A 25,962-nucleotide genomic window follows, 5' to 3' on the forward strand; every position below is an offset into this window, starting at 1 on the left:
ACGTCAGCCTCTCTCCAGGTTCGGGGTCTCCCACACCAGGGTCCAGACAGGGCTTGGTGCATCGTGGGAGGAAGGAGAGGGGAAGCATCGCGCCAAGATCCAGACCAGACCAGGGGTGTAACGAGGAGGCAGAGAGGGAGAGGTCGTCACGCCCGGAGTCGGAGCCGCCTCCGAGACTGAGTGCCCACCCGGACCCTCCCCTAATGAGTCAGGTTGGTGCGGCCGGAGTACGCACTTTTGGGGGTGGGGGTACTGTCACGCCCTGATCGAGAGAACTCTTGTTGGTGGGGTCAGGGTGTGCGTTTCTGTTGAATTCTATGTTATTGTATTTCTAGGTTGTAGATCTAGTTTGAGATTTCTATGTTTGGCCGGGTGTGATTCCCAATCAGAGGCAACTGTCACTCGTTGTCTCTGATTGGGGATCATACTTAGGTAGCCTGGTTGCCTACCTTAGTTGTGGGATCTTGACTCGCGTTTGGCTTGTTGTGTTGTAGCCACTGTTTGAGCTTCACGTTTTGTTGTTTTGTCAAGTGTTTATTCGTATTAATAAACATGTACGCATACCACGCTGCACCTTGGTCTGACCCGTCTCTCAATGACCGTGACAGTCGTGCACATTCGTCGAGAGTACCAACTCTGAACCCTTTTCGCCTGGTATTAGGAGAAAAAAACAACAGTAACCATGGAAGCCATCAAGAAGAAAATGCAAATGTTAAAACTGGATAAGGAAAATTCTATTGATCGGGCAGAACAAGCAGGAGACAAAAAGGGGGCAGAGGACAAATGGAAACAGGTATGGGAGTATAATGATCAAGATGATTTAGTCCCTGCCTTTTCATTGCTTAAAGGGAGTGGGGCAACTGTATCTCATTCCAATAGCAAATTAATTTTACACTGATTTGTTCATTTGAATGATTTTACTGCTCCCTTCAATGTCTGTCAACCATGAAGTGGTTTGGTCATTGACAGACAGTATTTCATCCATATATGGTTGGCCTAATCCATGTACAATCTACGATATGCAATAAACATAAAAGCCCAGTCAGTAATTTTATTGCATGATGAGCACATAATATATTTACGATTTCAAGTATGTCGTTTCTACCCCGAAACACAAAGTAAGACATGTCCAACATGTGGAAGATAGGTAAGGGTGTGTTCTAAATAATGGCATCTAAATATCCTTTTGTTAAGTTATCGGTAAGCTACTTCATACAGTTGGCTACTTCAGACTTTTGCAAGTATGACTAATAAAAGGGCTTATAGTCTCTTCAACAGTGTTTCATGGGTACAGTAGGCATCAGAGTGATGTGCTGGCTGAATTTATTAGATATCACAGACAGATCACACCATTGGCCCAGCCAGTTTGAGGTTATTATGGGCTGTGTTAAATTCCCTGAGTCGAAGCACATTGATGAGGGGCACAAGCTGACCTAAGGAGTACATACTAAGAAGCTAATGAAGCCCAGTGTGAATGAGTGACATGCCACCAGCAACCCCATAGGTGACTGTAAATCTACAGTTTAGGGGATAGCCCTTGACATAGAATCATGACATCATTGCCATAACATGCACTTTGAGGGGGGTATTTTGATGTTTCCAGATGAGTTCTTTCTCTTAGACAAAGCAGTAGATTATGACAGAGGTTCATTTTGAAATGTCAAACCAAAATTGTCAGTATTGACACAATCAAGGAATCTGAGCATACCAGTCTTCCCAATGATCATATCTCCACTGTCATCTCTCATCTTCTGTCATCATCTAACCATAGAAGGCACTCGCAACATGTTAAAATTGCAGGCCTCCCGAGAGGCGTCACTACAGACCCGGGTTCGATCCCGGGCTGTGTCGCAGCCGGCCACGACCGGGAGACCCATGAGGCGGCGCACAATTGGGCCAGTTAGGGGAGGGTTTGGCCGGCCGGGATGTCCTTGTCCCATCGAGCTCTAACGACTCCTTGTGGCGGGCCGGGAGCATGCACGCTGACTTCGGTCGCCAGTTGTACAGTGTTTCCTCCGACACATTGGTGCGGCTGGCTTCTGGGTTAAGCGAGCAATGTGTCAAGAAGCAGTGTGATTTGGCAGGGTCTTGTTTTTGGAGGACGCATGGCTCTCGACCTTTGCCTCTCCCGAGTCCGTACGGGAGTTGCAGCGATGGGACAAGACTGTAACTACCAATTGGATATCATGAAAATGGGGAGAAAAACGGGTTTAAAAAAAAGTGGTCCGATTCTGCACTATGCAAGTGTTAGCTAACCTTCAGGAAATTGACAGAATTGAAGGTGCTTGAGTATCAACCTTCTCGCGTCCTACCACTTTTCTTTTTGGAAAATCAAGACCGGGATGGAATGACAGAAGACACTCGTCATTTTGGATTCAACGCCAGCTCAGAATCAGTCACATTTTGGCCCGAGCCCTTCATGGTCTCCCTCTCAGCTGATTCCCATGGTCTATCTATGATGTTGACATTATGGCTACATAGCAGCTTAGCCCTCCTCACAGTTTAATTATCTTATCTACCTTTGGACATTGGTTACTCCCTACCATCACACATGGGAACAAGAAAGGGATACTCCTGTTTTGTCTTGAACATTTTGAATGAAAATTTGGTTGATCATTGAACACATATGCACCTTCCGAGCAGCACACTTGCATGAAATCAGCCTTACCATAGGTTTTTAGATTTGGCAAAAGTTGAATGTGCAGCCAAAACCTAGACCTGTACAAGAGAAGAGCAACCATCTCATTCTACTGTAGCCTACCCCCTTTTTCCTGTTTTGAAGCTTCTTTATACCTTCATGATGGAGATTTGGAGCGGATCCTCTTCCTGAATAGAAAATAGCTTGAGCTTATAGTTACATGTAATGTATCAAATACAGTGAGGGAAAAAAGTATTTGATCCCCAGCTGATTTTGTATGTTTTCCCACTGACAAAGAAACGATCAGTCTCTAATTTTAATGGTAGGTTTATTTGAACATTGAGAGACAGAATAACAACAAAAAAATCCAGAAAAACGCATGTCAAAAATGTTATAAATTGATTTGCATTTTAATGAGGGAAATAATTATTTGACCCCCTCTCAATCCGAAAGATTTCTGTCTCCCAGGTGTCTTTTATACAGGTAACGAGCTGAGATTAGGAGCACACTCTTAAAGACCACCGGCAAGCAGCTTGGTGAAAAGGTGACAACAGTTGGTGCGATTATTCGCAAATGGAAGAAACACAAAAGACTGTCAATCTCCCTCGGCCTGGGGCTCCATGCAAGATCTCACCTCGTCGAGTTGCAATGATCATGAGAACGGTGAGGAATCAGCCCAGAACTACACGGGAGGATCTTGTCAATGATCTCAAGGCAGCTGGGACCATAGTCACCAAGAAAACAATTGGTAACACACTACGCCGTGAAGGACTGAAATCCTGCAGCGCCCGCAATGTCCCCCTGCTCAAGAAAACACATACAGTCCCGTCTGAAGTTTGCCAATGAACATCTGAATGATTTAGAGTAGAACTGGGTAAAAGTGTTGTGGTCAGATGAGACCAAAATGGAGCTCTTTGGCATCCACTCAACTCGCCGTGTTTGGAGGAGGAAGAATGCTGCCTATGACCCCAAGAACACCATCCCCACCGTCAAACATGGAGGTGGAAACATTATGCTTTGGGGGTGTTTTTCTGCTAAGGGGACAGGACCGTCAATGTACCGTCAAATCTTGGATGAGAACCTCCTTCCCTCAGCCAGGGCATTGAAAATGGGTCGTGGATGGGTATTCCAGCATGACAATGACCCAAAACACACGGCCAAGGCAACAAAGGAGTGGCGCAAGAAGAAGCACATTAAGGTCCTGGAGTGGCCTAGCCAGTCTCCAGACCTTAATCCCATAGAAAATCTGTGGAGGGAGCTGAAGGTTCGAGTTGCCAAACGTCAGCCTCTAAACTTTAATGACTTGGAGAAGATCTGCAAAGAGGAGTGGGACAAAATCCCTCCCGAGCTGTTTGCAAACCTGATGGCCAACTACAAGAAACGTCTGACCTCTGTGATTGCCAACAAGTGTTTTGCCACCAAGTACTAAGTCATGTTTTGCAAAGGGGTCAATTACTTATTTCCCTCATTAAAATGCAAATCAATTTATAACATTTTTGACATGCGTTTTTCTGGATTTTTTTGTTGTTATTCTGTCTCTCACTGTTCAAATAAACCTACCATTAAAATTATAGACTGATCATTTCTTTGTCAGTGGGCAAACGTACAAAATCAGCAGGGGATCAAATACTTTTTTCCCTCACTGTAGATTCAGGTTACTTTGTTTATTATTTCTTCACACTTGCCATTTTTCAAGGCTCGGGGGATAGTTATTAATACTCTGTCCTTGACTTACATTACCCATTATGTTATGTGAGTCCTCTCTTTCCGTTTAGTCCCCAAGTAATGAAAGCCACCATTGGCTTGGAATGGAACCACCCTTCCTTGAAGATTTGTCTATCCCCCTGGTGTGTGTTTGTGATACCATGGAGAACATTTGCTTCCGTGGCGGCAAATAGCTAATGGTCTAATCGCTTCAGCTTTTGTTGCCGTCTACACTTACCATTCTATTAATCTATCCTGTTTAATTGACTTGGTCAGCTTCAGCCATATGGAGCCTCTCTGTGAATAGTAGTATTCCCTAATACATCTTTGTTCCTAGAAGAGCAATGGTGGAACAAGCTCCCTCACGACGCCAGGTCAGCGGAGTCACTGACCACCTTCCGGAGGCACTTGAAACCCTACCTCTTTAAGGAATACCTGGGATAGTATAAAAGTAATCCTTCTACCCCACCCCCCACATTTTTTTATACATTAATTAATAAATAAAAAAATATGTGTATATCTACAGTGGGGAGAACAAGTATTTGATACACTGCCAATTTTGCAGATTGTCCTACTTACAAAGAATGTAGAGGTCTGTAATTTTTTATCATAGGTACACTTCAACTGTGAGAGACGGAATCTAAAACAAAAATCCAGAAAATCACATTGTATGATTTTTAAGTAATTAATTTAACAGAAACCTTTGTTTGCAATTACAGAGATCATACGTTTCCTGTAGGTTTTGACCAGGTTTGCACACACTGCAGCAGGGATTTTGGCCCACTCCTCCATACAGACCTTCTCCAGATCCTTCAGGTTTCGGGGCTGTCGCTGGGCAATACGGACTTTCAGCTCCCTCCAAAGATGTTCTATTGGATTCAGGTCTGGAGACTGGCTAGGCCACTCCAGGACCTTGAGATGCTTCTTACGGAGCCACTCCTTAGTTGCCCTGGCTATGTGTTTCGTGTCGTTGTCATGCTGGAAGACCCAGCCACGACCCATCTTCAATGCTCTTACTGAGGGAAGGAGGTTGTTGGCCAAGATCTCGTGATACATGGCCCCATCCATTCTCCCCTCAATACGGTGCAGTCGTTCTGTCCCCTTTGCAGAAAAGCATCCCCAAAGAATGATGTTTCAACCTCCATGCTTCAAGGTTGGGATGGTGTTCTTGGGGTTGTACTCATCCTTCTTCTTCCTCCAAACATGGCGAGTGGAGTTTAGAACAAAAAGCTCTATTTTTGTCTCATCAGACCACATGACCTTCTCCCATTCCTCCTCTGTATCATCCAGATGGTCATTGGCAAACTTCAGACGGGCCTCGACATGCGCTGGCTTGAGCAGGGGGACCTTGCGTGTGCTGCAGGATTTTAATCCATGACGGCGTAGTGTGTTACTAATGTTTTTCTTTGAGACTGTGGTCCCAGCTCTCTTCAGGTCATTGACCAGGTCCTGCCGTGTAGTTCTGGGCTGATCCCTCACCTTCCTCATGATCATTGATGCCCCACGAGGTGAGATCTTGCATGGAGCCCCAGACTGAGGGTTTTTGACCGTCATCTTGAACTTCTTCCATTTTCTAATAATTGCACCAACAGTTGTTTTCTTCTCACCAAGCTGCTTGCCTATTGTCCTGTAGCCCATCCCAGCCTTGTGCAGGTCTACAATTTTATCCCTGATGTCCTTACACAGCTCTCTGGTCTTGGCCATTGTGGAGAGGTTGGAGTCTGTTTGATTGAGTGTGTGGACAGGTGTCTTTTATACAGGTAACGAGTTCAAACAGGTGCAGTTAATACAGGTAATGAGTGGAGAACAGGAGGGCTTCTTAAAGAAAAACTAACAGGTCTGTGAGAGCCGGAATTCTTACTGGTTGGTAGGTGATCAAATACTTATGTCATGCAATAAAATGCAAATGAATTACTTAAAAATCATACAATGTGATTTTCTGGATTTTTGTTTTAGATTCCGTCTCTCACAGTTGAAGTGTACCTATGATAAAAATTACAGACCTCTACATGCTTTCTAAGTAGGAAAACCTGCAAAATCGGCAGTGTATCAAATACTTGTTCTCCCCACTGTGTGTGTGTGTGTGTGTGTGTGTGTATATATATATATATATATATATATATATATACAAATAAATTGTAAAGTGGTTGTCCCACTGCCTATCATAAGGTGAATGCACCAATTTGTAAGTCGCTCTGGATAAGAGCATCTGCTAAATGATGTAAATGTAACATGTAAGCACACATTGGGCTATTCCTATTCCAGCACCGTCATTTCTCTTTGTCGCAGCCTTGACGGTGGCATGTCTATTTCCATGGGGCTCTTTTAAGACCCTCACCTTCTTCTAATTGCTGTTCCACAAAGAAAAAGGGGTCAAGGCTGGGTGTGGGCTCAGAAAATTCAAGCCCGAAACCACATGGATCGGCAGCACTGGGATTAGAATGGCTCCCGGGCTATTTGTAACCCTGAAGCCCCGATGCCTCACATAGCTGGAGCCCAAAAGACCGGTAGAATCCGTCAGATGTAATTGAAGAATTACATTCTTCATGGGGACATAATTGTAGGTCTGATATTATACAGTGTGTGGGGTTTCAGGCTTGGCAGAATACAGTAGATTGAATATGTTTGATATAAATCGGTTATGTATCTTATTGTATTTGATTCTGAGGCTTTGATGCTTTAGCAACCCTATAGACCAAATTGATTGGTCCTCTAACATTGTGTGTGTGTGTGTCTGTGTGTCCCCTAGCTGGAAGAAGAGTTGCTGGCCCTGCAGAAGAAGCTCAAGTGAGTGGAGGATGAGTTGGATAAATACTCTGAGCTGCTGAAGGACGCCCAGGAGAAGCTGGAACAGGCCGAGAAGAAGGCCACAGACGTGAGTGACGCAGGGAAATACTAGGGTTCACTATGACCATGGTGACATCAAAGCATACACACACACAAACACACACACCATATACACACTCCAGTTACAAGTATGGTAGTGCTTTGAAGGCAATGTATCAGTGCAGTGCTCAGACAAGAGCAACTGACTCAAGAGACTGCTACATTATTTGCTCCTCCTGGTTTATCACTACAGGTAATTTAGATAATAATAATCAGCATATGTTATGGCTGAAGCATCTTTTCCCCCCAAGGTATTGCCACAAATTCACCTGGTAATCAAACACTTCATTTTCATTTAGACATTTTTTCATCAAGGATGCGAAGATCCTTGCGCCATATATTTTCACCATTTCACCACTGCTGTCATTTCAGCATACTTAATGTTATACTATGTAAAAGTATACACAGCTAAATGTTTATAGGGCCATAAATTAGCATCCTATCAGGCCCTTGGGCCACACTGTCTCCCCCTGGTGTGACAAACCTGTGCTGTACAGTACTGGCAGTATGCGTCTGTCCGTCAAACCTCCCAATTATTGCAGTTCACTGATTTGAAAGGAAATAGTATAAGAAATATGGTGGAAACTCCCACTAGCCCATGCCTACACCAGTCTAATGGTTTTAGATTTCTGGGAAGTCAAATAACATTTTATTTGTCACATGCGCCGAAAACAACTGGTGTAGACTTTACCGTGAAATGCCTGCTTACAAGCCCTTCCCAATAAAATAGTATCAGAAGAGTATCACACCCCTGAGGCGCCCCCGTGATGAGGGCCAGCGTGTCGGAGGTGTTGTTGCCTACCCTCACCACCTGAGGCCGGCCGGTCAAGAAGTCCAGGATCCAGTTGCAGAGGGAGGGGTTCAGTCCCAGGTTCCCTAGCTTGGTGATGAGCTTGGAGGGGACTATGGTGTTGAACGCTGACCTGTAGTCTACGAACATCATTCTCACAGTTATTTCCCCTCTTCTCCAAGTGGGAAAGGGCAGTGTGAAGTGCAATTGAGATTGTGTCATCTGTTAGGGCGGTATGCGAATCGGAGTGGCTCTAGGTTGTCTGGGATGATTGTGTTGATGTGTGTCATGACCAGCCTTTCAAAGCACTTCATAATTACAGATGTGAGTACTACAGGGTGATAGTCCTGTAGTACTGTTCTTGGGAACAGCGACAATGGTGGTCAGCTTGAAACATGTTGGGATTACAGACTGGGACAAGGATAGATTGAAAATGTCTGTGAAGACACTTACCAGCTGGTCTGCTTTGAGAATGGGCCCTGGTATGCCGTATTTTTTTATATTTACATTTTTAGTCATTTAGCAGACGCTCTTATCCAGAGCAACTTACAGTTTTTAGTGAGTGCATACATTTTTCATACTGTATGACTGTTAACCTATTTAAACATTTTGCTCACATCAGCCACGGAGAGCGAGATCACACAGTCTTCCGGAAAAGAAGGGGCTTTCACACAAGGTGATATTCCTCGAAGCGAGCATAAAAGGCATTTAGCTTGGTTGGGAGTTCTGCATCGCTGGGCAACTCATGGCTGGGTTTCCCTTTGTAATCTGTTATCGTCTGTAAGCCCTGCCACATATGACGAGCGTAAGCGCCGGTGTAATAGGATTAGACCTTTATCCTATATTGTCCTTTTGCATGTTTGTCTCGTCGGAGGCCATAGCGGGCTTTCTTGTATGCATCCATGTCCGTGTCCTATTCCTTGTAAGTGGTAGCTCTAGCCTTTAGCCCAGCGTGGATATCGCCTGTAATTCATGGTTTTTGGTTTGGATACATTCTTATAGTCACTGTGAGGATGACATTGTCTATGCACTTATTGATGAAGCCCGTGACTGTTGTGGTAAACTCCTCAATGCTATCGGATGTATCCTGGAACATATCCCAGTCTGTACTAGCAAAACTGTCTTGTAGCCGCGCATCTGCTTCATTCGACCACTTCCGTATTGAGTGCATCACTGGTACTTCCTGTTTGAGCTTTTGTTTGTAAACAGGAAGCAGGAGAATGGAGTCATGGTCAGATTTGCCGAAGGGAGGACGAGGGAGGGCCTTTTATGCGTTTCTGTAGATAGAATAAAAGTGGTCTAGAGTTTTAGCACCCCTAGTGGTGCAGGAGATGCCTTGGTAGAAGTGAGGTAGGACGGTTTTAAGTCTCCCCGCATTAAAGTCTCCGCCCACTAGAAACGCTGCCTCTGGGTGAGCAGTTTCTTGTTTGTTTATGGCCCCATACAGTTCGTTGAGTGCCAGAGTGGTGTTGGCTAGGGGCGGGATGTAGACAGCCGTGATGATTAAAGATGAGAACTCTCTTGGTAGATAAAAGGGTCTGCAGCTTACCATGAGGTGTTCTGTATCAGGTGAACAAAAGCTTGAGATTTCCTTCACACTTGAAGCAGCACACCAGTTATTTATTTATTTATTTTTTAACTCCACCTCCTTTCGACTTCGTCTAAGCTGCTGTACGATCCTGCCACTGCATGGAGAATCCACAGAGTACTACGTGCATAGCGTCATTATCCAGCCACATTTCAGTAAGACATATAATATTGCAGCTTTTCAAGTCTCTCTGACAGCAGACTCTCGAACAAAGCTCATCCATCTTATTCTTGAGTGACTGGACATTTGCCAATAGAACGGAGGGGAGCAGCGTTCAATTTTCTCTTTGCCTCAATTTCACCAGGACAATTTCACGCATCTACTCCTGTGATGTTTTGGTAGCCCCTGAAACAAAGGAATAGGGTATGAACAGTGGAACAACTAAGTCGGAGTTAAAGTCATATTTGAAGTCGAAATTGAGGTTAGTAACTGTCGATCTGATGTCCAGAAGTGCTTGGTGGTCATATGTGAAAATAGTATGAACTTTCTGTAAAAAAATAATTAAGATAAACACGATAAAAGTCACTATATAGCAAAGTTGGTTTGGAACTGGTAAGATGTCGCCCTTCTCCGTTGGCATCATTTTTGTTTGAGTAGTGTACACTTCAGGAAAAGGAGATATTATCCCCAAGTCCCTTTCCCTCCTCTCCTGCCATTCCCATCAACTCCAGAAGGAACGCCACTGAGCAAGCGCCTTGCTGTCGACAGCTGCAGCAGAGAAAGTGCCAAACCTCGACCTGTATCAGATTCAGTAAACACATCATCAAGCTTGTCAGCACCTTGGAGTGAATGTCGTGCATATTAATGAATTTGAACAACTCCCAGTTTGATTTGGTTTGAGTTTCTTTGATTGCTGTGTTCTCTGGTCCCCACTTTGCTTGACTCTGGTCAAATGCCAGTCTCATGTGTCAACATAGTGCCAGGCAGTAATACATAAAATACAGTACACTGCAGGCAACCTTTAGGCCGTATTTGTAGCCGGATAGGACTTTAGGCCCGATCATTCCCTAGCAGCGGTAGTAAACGTTAAGTAAATATTCAGTTGCTGGTGTACAGTGAGCTCCAAAAGAATTGGGACAGTGACATATTTTTGGTTGTTTTGGCTCTGTACTCCAGCACTTTGGATTTCAAATGATACAATGACTATAAGGTTAAATTACAGGCTGTCAGCTTTCATTTTAGGATATTTTCATCCATAACGGGCGAACCGTTTCAAAATTACAGATATTTTTGTACATAGGGGGAGTAGTCAAGTGTAATACTTGGACCCATATTCCTAGCATGCAATGATTACATAAAGCTTGTGACTCTACAAACTTGTTGGATGCATTTGCTGTTTTGGTTGTGTTTCAGTTATTTTGTTCACAATAGAAATTAATATAATGGCGCCGGAGGGGATGGCTGCCGTTTTTACAGGCTCTTAACCAACTGTGCTATTTTGTTAGTTTTCTCGCATTGTTTGTAACTTATTTTTTAACTTATTGTGTACATAATGTTGCTGCTACCGTCTCTTATGACCGAAAATAACTTCTGGACTACAGAACAGCGATTACTCACCTCACACTGGACAAAGATGTTTTCTTTAAAGTGTCCGATGCGAAGGATATACTGCTTTCTCGGGAACGGGCCCAAATCCCCATCATTTATGTGAAGAAAAGACGGAGAAAGAGGGGGCGGAGGTCGGGCTGCCTTCTGAGAATTCATAGGCGAGTGAGTAAACCTCCACTACCATCCGTTCTATTGGCCAACGTGCAATCATTGGAAAACAAAATGGATGATCTACGATCAAGAATATTCTACCAACGGGACATTAAAAATGTAATATCTTATGTTTCACTGAGTCGTGGCTGAATGACGACATGGAAAATATAGAGCTGGCAGGATTTTCCATGCATCGGCAGGACAGAAGCTACGTCTGGTAAGACGAGGGGCGGGGGTGTGTGTCTATTTGTCAATAACAGCTGGTGCCCGATGTCTAATATTAAAGAAGTCTCGAGGTAGAGTACCTTATGATAAGCTGTAGACCACACTATCTACCAAGAGAGTTCTCATCCATATTATCCGTAGCCATCTATTTACCACCACAAACCGATGCTGGCACTAAGACCGCACTCAACAAGCCATATAAGGTCATAAGCAAACAAGAAAATGCTCATCCAGAAGTGGCGCTCCTAGTGGCCAGGGACTTTAATGCAGGCAAACCTTAAATCCGTTTAACCTACTTTCTACCAGCATGTCACATGTGCAACCAGAGGAAAAAAAACTCTAGACCACCTTCACTCCACACACAGAGACGCATATAAAGGTCTCCCTCGCCCTCCATTTGGCAAATCTGACAATAATTATATATTTCTGATTCCTGCTTACAAGCAAAAACTAAAGCAGGAAGTACCAGTGACTCACACAATACAGAAGTGGTCAAATGATAGTCCCACTAAGCCCAAACCAGATGGTATGGCATAACGCTGCAGAATGCAGTGGTAGCCATGCTGTTTAAGTGTGCCTTGAATTCTAAATAAATCACAGACAGTGTCACCAGCAAAGCACCCCCACACCATAACACCTCCTCCTCCATGCTTTACAGTGGGAAATACACATGCGGAGATCATCCGTTCAACAACACCACGTCTCACAAAGACACTGCACTTGGAACCAAAAATCTCCAATTTGGACTCCAGACCCAAGCAGGTCTCTTTTTCTTATTGATGTCCTTTAGTAATGGTTTCTTTGCAGCAATTCGACCATGAAGGCCTGATTCACGCAGTCCCCTCTGAACAGTTGATGTTAAGAGGTGTATGTTACTTGAACTCTGCAAAGCATTTATTTGGGCTACAATATCTGAAAATATCTGAAACTGGTAACTCTATTAAACTTATCCTCTGCAGCAGAGGTATCTCTGGTTCTTCCATTCCTGTGGCGGTCCTCATGAGAGCCAGTTTCATCATACCGCTTGATGGTTTTTGCGACTGCACTTGAAGAAACGTTCAAAGTTCTTGAAATGTTCCGTATTGACTGACCTTCATGTCTTAAAGTTATGATGGACTGTCATTTCTCTTTGCTTATTTGAGCTGTTCTTGCCATAATATGGACTTGGTCTTTTACCAAATAGGGCTATCTTCTGTATACCCCCTAACCTTGTCACAACACAACTGATTGGCTCAAACACATTAAGAAGGAAAGAAATTCCACACATTAACTTTTAAGAAGGCACACCTGTTAATTGAAATGCATACATCCTGAGTGGTGCAGTGGTCTCAGGCAGTTGGTAGAGCATGGCATTTGCAACGCCAGGGTTGTGGGTTCGATTCCCACGGGGGGCCAGAATGAAAAATAAAAATAATGTATGCACTCACTAACTGTAAGTCGCTCTGGATAAGAGTGTCTGCTAAATGACTAAAATGTAAAATGTAATTCCAGGTGACTATCTCTTGAAGCTGGTTGAGAGAATGCCAAGAGTGTGCAAAGCTGTCATCAAGGCAAAGGGTGGCTATTTGAAGAATCTCAAATGTATTTTGATTTGTTTAACACTTTTTTTGGTTACTACATCATTCCATATGTGTTATTTCATAGTTTTGATGTCTTCACTATTATTCTACAATTTAGAAAATAGTAAATATAAAGAAAAACCCTTGAATGAGCAGGTGTGTCCAAACTTTTGACTGGTACTGTAGGTACTAGGCGGTGTCAGAGGAATGCCCAAAGAATTGTCAAAGACTCCAGTCACCCAAGTCATAGACTGTTCTCTCTGCTACCGCACGGCAAGCGGTACAGGAGGGTCAAGTCTAGGACCAAAAGTCTCCTTAACAGCTTCTACCCCCAAGCCATAAGACTGCTGAACAATTAATCAAATGGACACCCGGACCATTTACATTGCCCCACCCCCTCTATTTGTTTTCACACTGCTGCTACCCGCTGTCTATTATCTATGCATAGTCACTTTACCCCTACCTACATGTACAAATTACCTCGACTAACCTGTACCCCCGCACATTGACTCGGTACCGGTACCCCCTGTATACAGCCTCATTATTGTTATTGTTATTATTTTTTACTTTAGTTTATTTGGTAAATATTTCCTTAACTCTTTCTTGAACTGCGTTGTTGGTTAAGGGCTTGTAATTAAGCATTTCACTGTAAGGTCTACACCTGTTGTATTCGACGCATGTGACAAATAAGGTTTGATTTGAATGGTAAATAATCTATTGTGTCATTTTGGAGTCACTTCTTTTGTAAGTTACAGACGCACAAATATCATACCCCACCCAAAAGTGATCTCATGTGTTTAGTTCTTAGCCATCATTCCTCACTTCTAACATTGTGGATGTATTCAATGGCATGTCCAATGTGTTTCCTTCATTGAAGATAATATTGAACATTTGCTCTAAGAATCAGTCCTCTTATCAAGCCCTTTAACTTAGAGGTCTGCCATTATTGGAAAAGGCAGTCAACTAAGACCACTCAATTATTAACATCTGTCACCCCCAAACTGGAGGCAAATTACATGTTATGGACATACAGCATTGAGAAATCCTTCAAAGGTGGAATAACATTGATTGGACATGGGGGAAATTGGAAGAGTGGGGGGAGTCGGAGGAGAAATGTCGTCTCTAGACAAGGCAAGAACTAGATGTATGTCAGGAGAAGTGCAGTATTATCATAAGGAGAGTTATACTTGGAATACGGAGGAGGAATAGAGGGGAAAAGAGAGGCAGAGGAGGTCTAAGAGAGAAAGGGAGGAAGAGGGTGAGCTTCAGTCAGTTGAAAATGGCGGGAAAAAGGGAGAAGGTTTGTTAAAGAAGAATGGTAGAAAGTGTAAACAGAGTGAGTTGAAGACAGGAGGAGAAATGGAAGTGAATGAGGGCAAAGTATTGGAGTTGGTAGGTGTGGTGAAGTTCTCGGAGCCCGAGGTTTGCACCGAGGGTCAGGATGAAGATAAGTCTGTGACAGTAGGAGTGACGTTTTTGGAAAAAGTGGATCCATTTGTGGTTTCAGGGTGGGTGAAAACAGAGTTGGGTGCTGTGAAATCGGTGAGGGTAACCAGAAGTGGTCTAGTGATAATTGTTTGTGTTTCTGCTGGTCAGAGGGAGCAGGCGCTCCGTGTTAAACGAATGGGGGCAAGAAATGTGAATTGTTTTGCTCTCAAGAAAAGGGCGCCAATGAAAGGCGTGATTACTGGGGTAGCGGTAAATGTGAAAGCGGACCAACTGAAGGGGAAGATTCCCGGTGTTGGTGATGCTCGTCGTTTGGTGCGATGCAGACAGGGTGGCGTGAGTGGAGAAACAGAAGAGTCATTGTCTGTTCTTTTGAGTTTGGATGTTGAGTCTTTCCCCGACAAAGTCATGTTAAGATATATAAGTTATCCGGTACGAGCTTTTGTGCCGAATATATTACGTTGTTACAGGTGTCAAGCTTATGGGCATGTGGCAGCAGTGTGTAGGAGGGAGGTTCCTAGGTGTGAGAAGTGTGCAGAAGGGCATGAGACAAAGGAATGTGTAGCATTGGGGAAAGTAGTGGTATTTGTTAATTGTAGGGGTGCCCATGGTGCTGGGGATCCGAAATGTCCGGTGCGAGAGAGGCAGGTTGAGGTTTCCAGGGTTAGAGTAGTGTAGAAGTTGTCATATGCTGAGGCAGTGAAGAAAATAGAGGAAGATGGGTCAAGGGGGAGGGATCCTGAGAGGAATGGTGTGAGTAGTAGATATGTACCAGTACAGAGGGATAAACCAACAAGTGATATATGTTTCAGTAAGATTGGATTTTTGGCATTTATAGCAATGGTTATCAACTGCACTGCAGGGATGGAACGTAAGTCGCAGAAAATAGAGGTTGTGGTGGCAGCTGCAGAGAGGTATTTAGGTTTGCGAGACTTGACATCCGAAGAGTTACAGGGTGTGTTAAGTGGTGATGTCCCATCCTTTCAGGCTGTTGTTCTGAAGTAGGAATAAATATATTTAAATAGTGGAGTATGGTAGTTATTGTTATTTGTTGTATGGTATGAGTATGGTAGTTATAGGGTATTTGTTGAATTTTTTATTTTTTAAAGCAAAGTATAAGGGAGTTATACTCCAGTCTAGTAGGTGGCGGTAATGCAACATTTACTGAATGCCAACCGCCGTTAAACCTCAATGAAGAAGAAGTGGAATAACATTATTTATAGACTGCCGCTATTAATTGTGACCGGCCTGTGACATCATTTGAAAAGGAATGTAACTTTTTACCCTATGCACTGAATTCCGAAAACGCATCAGCTGAAGCAGGCAGCAGAGTGCAAGCAGGTCGCAATATTACCAAGATCGTTTAGGCTTACATAAAATAAATACATTTTATATATTTATTGTTACATTAATCATTTGGATACTGGTTACAAATGGCGTGACAATCTCAAGGTACCGCTATAGCGCTAAAGGCAACACGACAACATCGCATTCATTGCAGCTTTTCCTGTTGAATATAATTGTTACATAGATACATTTGCAGTGGTTGTTATGACATCTATTGAAGCCGCGAAAAGGAAAATTCAGACATTGCAGCAACAAGCTGATGATGCGGAGGACCGTGCCGAAACGCTTCATAGAGAGGTGGATGCGGAGAGACAGGCAAGAGACAGGTTAAGAGACGCCTGAAATAAAATCGATCAGTCTCTGTAGCCTACCAAGCACCAGTACCATTTTTCTAGGCGAGCATGGATCAGCCCACAAAAACATTGCTTATACAGTGGCTTGCGAAAGTATTCACCCCCCTTGGCATTTTTCCTATTTTTTTGCCTTACAACCTGGAATTTTTTTGGGGGGGTTGTATCATTTGATTTACACAACATGCATACAACTTTGAAGATGCAAAATATTTTTTTATTGTGAAACAAACAAGAAATAAGACAAAAAAACAAAACTTGAGCGTGCTTAACTATTCACCTCCCCCAAAGTCAGTACTTTGTAGAGCCACCTTTTGCAGCAATTACAGCTGCAAGTCCCTTGGGGTATGTCTCTATAAGCTTGGCACATCTAGCCACTGAGATTTTTGTCCATTCTTCAAGGCAAAACTGATCCAGCTCCTTCAAGTTGGATGGGTTCCGCTGGTGTACAGCAATCTTTAAGTCATACCACAGATTCTCAATTGGATTGAGGTCTGGGCTTTGACTAGGCCATTCCAAGACATTTAAATGTTTCCCCTTAAACCACTCGAGTGTTGCTTTAGCAGTATGCTTAGGGTCATTGTCCTTCTGGGAGGTGAACCTCCATCCCAGTCTCAAATCTCTGGAAGACTGAAACAGGTTTCCCTCAAGAATTTCCCTGTATTTAGCGCCATCTATCATTCTTTCAATTCGGACAAATTTCCCAGTCCCTGCCGATGAAAAACATCCCCACAGCATGATGCTGTCACCACCATGCTTCACTGTGGATGATGAGAGGTGTTGGGTTTGCACCAGACATAGCGTTTTCCTTGATGGCCAAAAAGCTCAATTTTAGTCTCATCTGACCAGAGTACCTTCTTCCATATGTTTGGGGAGTCTCCCAGATGGCTTTTGGCGAACACCAAACATGTTTGCTTATTATTTTCTTTAAGAAATTGCTTTTTTCTGCCCACTCTTCCGTAAAGCCCAATTTCCGCTGTGGAGCTTTGCAGCTCCTTCAGGGTTATCTTTGGTCTCTTTGTTGCCTCTGATTAATGCCCTCCTTGCCTGGTCCGTGAGTTTTGGTAGGCAGCCCTCTCTTGGCAGGTTTGATGTGGTGCCATATTCTTTCCATGTTTTTATAATGGATTTATTGGTGCTCCTTGGGATGTTCAAAGTTTCGGATATTTTATATAACCCAACCCTGACCTGTTTGGAGAGCTCCTTGGTCTTCATGGTGCCGCTTGCTTGGTGATGCCCCTTGCTTAGTGGTGTTGCAGACTCTGGGGCCTTTCAGAGCAGGTGTGTGTATACTGAGATCAAGTGACACATCATGTGACACTTAGATTGCACACAGGTGGACTTTATTTAACTAATTATGTGACTTCTGAAGGTAATTGGTTGCACCAGATCTTATTTAGGGGCTTCATAGCAAAGGGGGTGAATACATATGCACGCACCACTTTTCCGTTATTTATTTGGTCGAATTTTTTAAAACAAGTTATTACTTTCATTTCACTTCACCAATTTGGACTATTTTGTGTATGTCCATTACATTAAATCAAAATCAATTTAAATTATAGGTTGTAATGCAACAAAATAGGAAAAACTCCAAGGGGGATGAATACTTTTGCAAGGCATTGTACAAGGACTACAATAATGCAATATCGCAACAGATGTCTGCAGCCGCTGGGTGCACACACAGGGGGGGCTGAAAATGTGTTGTGTTTTACACAAAGTGTGCATTTGGAGAGCTGCAGCTGTAGGCTAGAGCCCAGCTTGCCTGGAAACCCGACGTTGAATTGCATTGAAATCTATGTCGGGCAGAAATGAGCGTTTGAATCAGGGAAGTTTCATCTCACCACCTCACAATCCAGAATGTTGAATAAAATGATGATATTTTAATGTACTTTACCTGTTGTCAGTGCGGTTGGTCCTTTTGGCGGAAAGAATGTGAGACAATATATCCACAGGAAACTAAATGACCATTTCTATCACCTGAAGCAAGTCTCTAAGAGCTTTGTGCACCAGGATTGTGCAGTATATGCCCATTAATTCTTTTTTTAATTCTTCAAGCTCTTGTCAAGTTGATTTGTTGATCATTGCTAGACAGCCATTTTCAAGTCTTGCCATAGATTTTCAAGCCGATTTGATTCAAAACTGTAACTAGGCCTCTCAGAAATAGTCAATGTCGTCTTGGTAAGCAACTCCAGTGTATATTTAGTCTTGTGTTTTTAGGTTATTGTCCTACTGAAAGGTGAATTTGTCTTCCAGTGTCTGTTGGAAAGCAGACTAAACCAGGTTTTCCTCTAGGATTTTGCCTATGCTTATAGCTGTATTCCATTTATTTTATCCTAAAACACTCCCTATTCCTTGCTGATGAAAAGCATACCCATAACATGATGCAGCCACCACCATGCTTGAAAATATGAAGTGGTCCCCATAGAGCCACTGCGCAGTGTGTATCCATCAGAAGATTCATTTTGAGATGCTTTCAGTGTTTGAAAAAGGTTCTAAAGCTAACACTGAAAAGACAATCAACAAATGTGTTATTCAGTATCCATGGTCTTTCAATGGCGAAAACAAGGGACAGCTGAAATAAATGTATGCCAGAAGGATTAACCAAATGGCAAATTGAAGGAGATTACCCTTTGCAGTATGAAACTTTGATATGGTTAGAAGTATTGTGAAACCCAATTCCCGAGGGATTAACTCAATCAGAATGCATCAATATGAACGGTGTATGTACTGCATACGTTGTCCGTTTTTTTAATGCGAGCACAAATCTGTTATTTTAGATGACCCTTCGAGGAGATCGGCGATCTTATGATATAGTAGCCCTGTTGATAAAATGTGTTTATCTGTGTGGATAGTCATTGTATGCAGTATATAGGGTGCATTCAGTGATGTGAAATGTTCTGAACGTTGCAGATAATAGAATGAATAGAGCTAACACTATTCCCTGGTCTACATTTTTATTCAAACCTTGCACCCTCCTGCATAGACCAGTGGTGTTGTGCACAGGTGAGTGCTACAGGTGAGTGCTACAGCATGTTGTGCTACATTCTAGCTGACTGAGTGTTCTCTCTCCAAACAGGCAGAGGCTGAGGTGGCTTCCCTGAATAGGCGTATCCAGCTTGTAGAGGAGGAGTTGGATAGGGTCCAGGAGAGACTGGCCACTGCACTGCAGAAGCTGGAGGAGGCCGATAAGGCTGCAGACGAGAGCGAGAGGTTGGACTTCCGTCTCCTGTTATAGTCCAGCCATTCTGCTCTAGGTCATGGGAAATGAGTCCTAAGTGCTGAGTTCCAAAAGTTGTAGCCTATTAGTGTCCCATCCTAGTCTCCTTTTCTTTGGCACAACTGATCGGTGGAAAGGACTGGATGGAATTTTACACTTTCACTTACATTCCCCAGTTCTTTCAGACTAGTAGTTGTGGAAGGAAGGAGGGAAGAAAAGGTAACTATTTAAGACATTCAACAAGTCCCAATAGTTTTTCAGCATTACTTTCACATCAGTTACCATTAGCATAGTAGCATAACAGAGTAGACTGGTCAGAAAGTCTTTGATATGAACGTGCACATCATACTGTAAGTCTGTTTTCCCCCAACACCCATGACTCGTCTCTGTCCTGTTGCCCGTGGTGTCCCCCAGAGGAATGAAGGTCATAGAGAACAGGGCGACAAAAGACGAGGAGAAGATGGAGATGCAGCTGAAGGAGGCCAAACACATCGCTGAAGAAGCTGACTGCAAATATGAGGAGGTGGGTGTCCTTCTGCCCTAAAGTATTGGTGGTGTTCCAGGTGGTCTTTTTTGCAGATTGTTATATCATGTTTACCATAGTTTCTGAGATGTTACCTTCAACAGTGCGACTGCAACCAAGACGACCTGGAACGTGCCCATTAACTAAAGCCCGACTACTGTAGAGCTGTGTCATACATGCTGGAATACACCACTTTTCATGACATCTATCCCCCTACAACAAGCATATCAACGTCTGATATGAACATTTATTTGATTAAGGTTATTTAGAAAATGGAAGCAGTACATGGTAAATTACACCTGTGGTGTTTCTTTAGAACAGTACACACACACACACTGCACACCCCCTTCCCCCCTACAGCATCAGGTTAGCCTGCTACATGTGGTGTCAGAGATCAAAGGAGGCCCCTCATCCGTAGCAAACTTCACATTCCTGCCTTTCCATGCTTTTATTATTAGTTTCCCCTTACCTCTGCCTGGGCCTCAGTATCCTAGCATGACAAGATACATTACCAAGGATTATGGCAGTTCTTAAGGAAACCATTGTCATTATTGACCCAATATTTTTCAGTTTCAATGCCCCTTTACCTTCGATATGTCAAGTAACTCATATTTTCTACAGTAAACTTTAATTTTTTACGTAACAGCACTCAATGGGTCTGTTTCCAGGACCCAGATTAAACCTAGTCATGGACTAAAAAGCATGCTCTATCTCCATTGAATGCGATTTTTTGTCTAGGATTAGGCTTAATTTGGGTCCTGGAAACCAGCCCCCCAGTGAAAAGAGCAAAATGTTGTTTGCTTAGCTAAAGGTCATACACAGGTACCACGGTATAGGGTGAAGTTGCCCCTAGATGCTCATCTTGGATCAGTTTTCCATTTCCCCCCACTAATAGTTAGGATTTGGGGATGGGAAGCTGATCTTAAATCTGTACCTAGGGGAAACTTCACCCTGGAGCCAGGTACCACCCAACCTCAGTCTATGACCCCTCCCCCTCAATCCAAGGACACTGTCAGTCTAGCCTGTTGATTACTCCTGGCCCGGAGCTTAGACCTGGAGTTCACATGAGCCCACATCCCAGCCAAGGGAATTACACACAAAGTAGCTGGCCAATGGATTTATACAGAATGAGACCTGTAATTGACAGCCCTCCCTCCCACTAATAACACACAGCCAATCTAGTGCACTTCCCCACTGACAGCACCAGCTGCACACTGGGAGCTGGCCACTTACAGCATATCATGGGGGTTATAGTTGAAGAAAAAGACTAGGGCTAGGACAGACTCTAAGCTAGGTTCAGGACTGTTGCTTCCACCATGGTGCATCGATCAGAATGCAAATAAGGAAATGGAGCAGGAATCCAGGTTTAGGGGCATTTATTACACAATTGAACAATGGAACAAAGAGAGCACATGGGGGGAGGGTTTGGATGAGGTTAGGAGTCGGGGCTTGTAAAGCCTGTAGGTAGGTAGGATGTGTTAGGAATTGTGGCTTATAAGGCTTTGGAGATGGGATGTGGATAACAAGAATGTGGTGGTCTGGAAGGGAGATACAAAAGGGTAATATTAGGAACACAACAAAGGTGCAGACATGACAAAGTAGTGCCAGGTCACAATGGGGAATAGGCTTAACATCCAATTTAGGAGACTGCCAGGATAAACATAAAAGGAGCAATAGCATTAGCATATATATAAAGGATACAACATCAGTTCAGGCAGCATAATATACATAGTTAACTTACATTTCTCATAGAATATACAGTGGGGGAAAAAAAGTATTTAGTCAGCCACCAATTGTGCAAGTTCTCCCACTTAAAAAGATGAGAGAGGCCTGTAATTTTCATCATAGGTACACGTCAACTATGACAGACAAATGGAGGGAAGAAAATCACATTGTAGGATTTTTTATGAATTTATTTGCAAATTATGGTGGAAAATAAGTATTTGGTCACCTACAAACAAGCATGATTTCTGGCTCTCACAGACCTGTAACTTCTTGTTTAAGAGGCTCCTCTGTCCTCCACTCGTTACCTGTATTAATGGCACCTGTTTGAACTTGTTGTCAGTATAAAAGACACCTGTCCACAACCTCAAACAGTCACACTCCAAACTCCACTATAGCCAAGACCAAAGAGCTGTCAAAGGACACCAGAAACAAAATTGTAGACCTGCACCAGGCTGGGAAGACTGAATCTGCAATAGGTAAGCAGCTTGGTTTGAAGAAATCAACTGTGGGAGCAATTATTAGGAAATGGAAGACCTACAAGACCACTGATAATCTCCTTCGATCTGGGGCTCCACGCAAGATCTCACCCTGTGGGGTCAAAATGATCACAAGAACGGTGAGCAAAAATCCCAGAACCACACGGGGGGACCTAGTGAATGACCTGCAGAGAGCTGGGACCAAAGTAACAAAGCCTACCATCAGGAACACACTACGCCGCCAGGGACTCAAATCCTGCAGTGCAGACGTGTCCCCCTGCTTAAGCCAGTACATGTCCAGGCCCGTCTGAAGTTTGCTAGAGTGCATTTGGATGATCCAGAAGAGGATTGGGAGACTGTCATATGGTCAGATGAAACCAAAATATAACTTTTTGGTAAAAACTCAACTCGTCATGTTTCGAGGACAAAGAATGCTGAGTTGCATCCAAAGAACACCATGCCTACTGTGAAGCATGGGGGTGGAAACATCATGCTTTGGGGCTGTTTTTCTGCAAAGGGACCAGGACGACTGATCCATGTAAAGGAAAGAATGAATGGGGCCATGTATCGTGAGATTTTGAGTGAAAACCTCCTTCCATCAGCAAGGGCATTGAAGATGAAACGTGGCTGGGTCTTTCAGCATGACAATGATCCCAAACACACCGCCCGGGCAACGAAGGAGTGGCTTCGTAAGAAGCATTTCAAGGTCCTGGAGTGGCCTAGCCAGTCTCCAGATCTCAACCCCATAGAAAATCTTTGGAGGGAGTTGAAAGTCTGTGTTGCCCAGCGACAGCCCCAAAACATCACTGCTCTAGAGGAGATCTGCATGGTGGAATGGGCCAAAATACCAGCAACAGTGTGTGAAAACCTTGTGAAGACTTACAGAAAACGTTTGACCTGTGTCATTGCCAACAAAGGGTATATAACAAAGTATTGAGAAACTTTTGTTATTGACCAAATACTTATTTTCCACCATAATTTGCTAATAAATTCATAAAAAATCCTACAATGTGATTTTCTGGAAAGTTTTTTCTCATTTTGTCTGTCATTGTTAACGTGTACCTATGATGAAAATTACAGTCCTCTCTCATCTTTTTAAGTGGGAGAACTTGCACAATTGGTGGCTGACTAAATACTTTTTTCCCCCACTGTGTGCATATGCACCCGATTTAAGAGAATCTCCAAGACACATTTATTTGAAAATGTCTGTCCTAACATAATCACTGCAAGGCAGAAAGACATAAAACAGTTAATTCATCTTACTTCTTATCCCAGAGTTGGCTCAAAGTATTCTCAGATAAGACTTTAAATTGGTGCATATTTTATGTTAATCTACTATACTTATTACTTTTTTAGTAGGCAACACGGTCAGCATTGCCTTAAATGTGCTGACCCTTCACATTAAAGACATTACATTTATACTATCCCCCTCCCCTCCCCCCTTTCCAACCCTTTTGAATCAAACCAGGCACCGACTTCAACATCGAGGGTCTTTCACTGCCGAGGAGACCGCACCACCAGTGGGCCTTGTTTCATGAGGAGTCGCCCAAAAACAACTACAAGCTCTTCCATGAGTCCCTCTTTAACCACACGGCCACCTTCAGCCATCACTCCTACCTGCCCCTCACCTCCCAGTAACTAGAAAGCCTGGAGGACCTCACCTCTCAGACCCACCTGGTGCCCCTCACCCAGAACAACAAGCTGAGGAAGACACTAGCCCCTGTGGTGTATGTCCAGTCAGACTGCGAGTCTGCGACCCTCGGGACGCCTATGTGAGCGAGTTAATGAAGCACATCCAGGTTGATTCCTATGGACAATGCCTCCACAACAAAGACCTGCCTCCACATCTGAGGGACTTGACCGCCATGGAGGAGCAGGCCTTCTACCAGATCCTGGCCTTTGAGAATGCCATTTGTGATGACTACATCACCGAGAAACTGTGGAGGCCTCTCAAGCTCGGGGTGGTCCCCGTGGACCACAGGGCTCCCATAGTTGCGGAGCAACAGGAGTTTGTGGTCGTCTTGGTCGAGCCCCCAGAAAAACTGGCTCTGTATCTGAAGAGGTTAGATGAGGTTAACGGGGAGTATGCCAATTATCTGGAGAGGTAGTCGAAGCGTGACGTCTCCAACCTGGAGTTGGTAAAGGAGCTGAAGGAACCCCCTTGGGATGTCCAGGATCTGACACAGGATAACTAAACTCAGCAAAAAAAGAAACGTCCTCTCACTGTCAATTGTGTATATTTTCAGAAAACCTAACATGTGTAAATATTTGTATGAACATAACAAGATTCAACATCTGAGACATAAACTGAAGTTCCACAGACATGTGACTAACAGACATTGGATAATGTGTCCCTGAACAAAGGGGGAGTCATAATCAAAAGTAACAGTCAGTATCTGGTGTGGCCACCAGCTGTATTAAGTCAGAGGCAGTTGTGTCATAATTTCACTGGAGTCATGGTATGTGAGTGATTCTGAAAGTGAGACTGGTCATGAATGTCTGGTATTTCTAACAAAAACTTCCCAAACAGACATTTAATCTTCCTTTAACCAAATTCCTTCAGGAGTGTACAGCTCTGTCACATCCAGGAATTGGGAAATGTCATCACCATTTTTAATATTTAAAGCAACAGTGTAAGGCTTTATGTTTGTTTTTACATTTGTATTGTATTTTTACACTCTAATAAAACGTCTAATAATGTTCTAGGTTCAATGATTTATTGAATAATCAGAAAGTACACATTATTTATGTACAGCATAATGGAAGCAAAACAAATGAAAACATTAGACCATATTAACATTTAGGGATCTATTTTCGGCTGGTGTTATGGAGGCGCTTGTGTCAAACGCACGTTTGTTTGCAATTTCGTCATGTAAAAACTGGCGCACTGGCATTTTCCAACCCTAACGCCAGGTTAGGCAATTTACCTGTCTTATATCAGCTCGCTTGCGCTCAGATGGGCGTGAAGGACCTTTTTGAGGTGTGTCCTGAAAGAGCTGACATTCCCTTTTTATCTATGCATTATAGGCAGGCCCCCATTACTTTAGCCATGCAGGTCCTGTTTTGGATGTGCGTAAAACCCCCTCCTTGATGTAGGCTACGTGTCCATGCCCATCATGAAACGAGAGATGAGAACCTTGCCTTGTATTTAGAAGTGATCTGTAATCTGTAGAAATGGCTTGTTTTCTGTTTTATATGTTCAAAACCCAAGCCCTCCCTTAGGCCTCCTATAACGAAGGCTGGTTCAACAGCAATGTTGATGTTTAAAAAAAAAACCTGAACACTTGCTTTTCGTAACATTTTATTACAACCAAACTCATTAGAGTGATTCACCTTGCTGGTATTATGGTGACAATGTCTGTGGCGCGCTTCCAATGCAACTTCTGGAGATATGTGAATGGGATCTGCTCTATAAGATGGTTCCGATTATGTTCGTAATACATAGGCCTTTTTGGAAGCGGTATAACATTGAGTAGACATACTCCCTTTCTATTTATATTGGATTTTTGTCCAGCTACTGTGAAACGTTTGGTTGTGCGTAAAACCGTCCACAGTCTGCGTTGTTATAATATTAAATGCCCACGGGGAGAAATGATGTTGTCTGTAAGTGTGACATAACCTGTTTCAAACAAGTTGTTGTTTCGTTTTGATTAGAATTATTTGTTCTCTTTTTAGGCCTTTATCAATAATAAATATAATCTTGCTTATTGACAATGTTTGGCATGTCCATGCTCTGCCATAATACAATTTACAGTAGGCCTAGCCCCTATATCAGTGTGAATGCTAT

The 25,962-nt window shown here is 43.3% G+C and overlaps 1 protein-coding gene and 1 pseudogene across 1 annotated transcript; both read left to right on the forward strand.

Annotated features, from left to right (window-relative positions):
• Window positions 1-637: 637 nt before the first annotated feature.
• Window positions 638-23,836, forward strand: LOC121541095 (annotated as a pseudogene).
• On the forward strand, window positions 23,836-24,283 carry LOC121541096 (alpha-(1,3)-fucosyltransferase 10-like). Its single transcript, XM_041850080.1, has one exon. It carries the CDS (start codon window positions 23,960-23,962, stop codon window positions 24,281-24,283), a length of 324 nt encoding a protein of 107 aa, XP_041706014.1. The 5' UTR covers window positions 23,836-23,959.
• Window positions 24,284-25,962: the final 1,679 nt, after the last annotated feature.

The sequence above is a fragment of the Coregonus clupeaformis genome, chromosome 27 (assembly GCF_020615455.1).
Source record: "Coregonus clupeaformis isolate EN_2021a chromosome 27, ASM2061545v1, whole genome shotgun sequence".
Taxonomy (NCBI): Eukaryota; Metazoa; Chordata; class Actinopteri; order Salmoniformes; family Salmonidae; genus Coregonus; species Coregonus clupeaformis.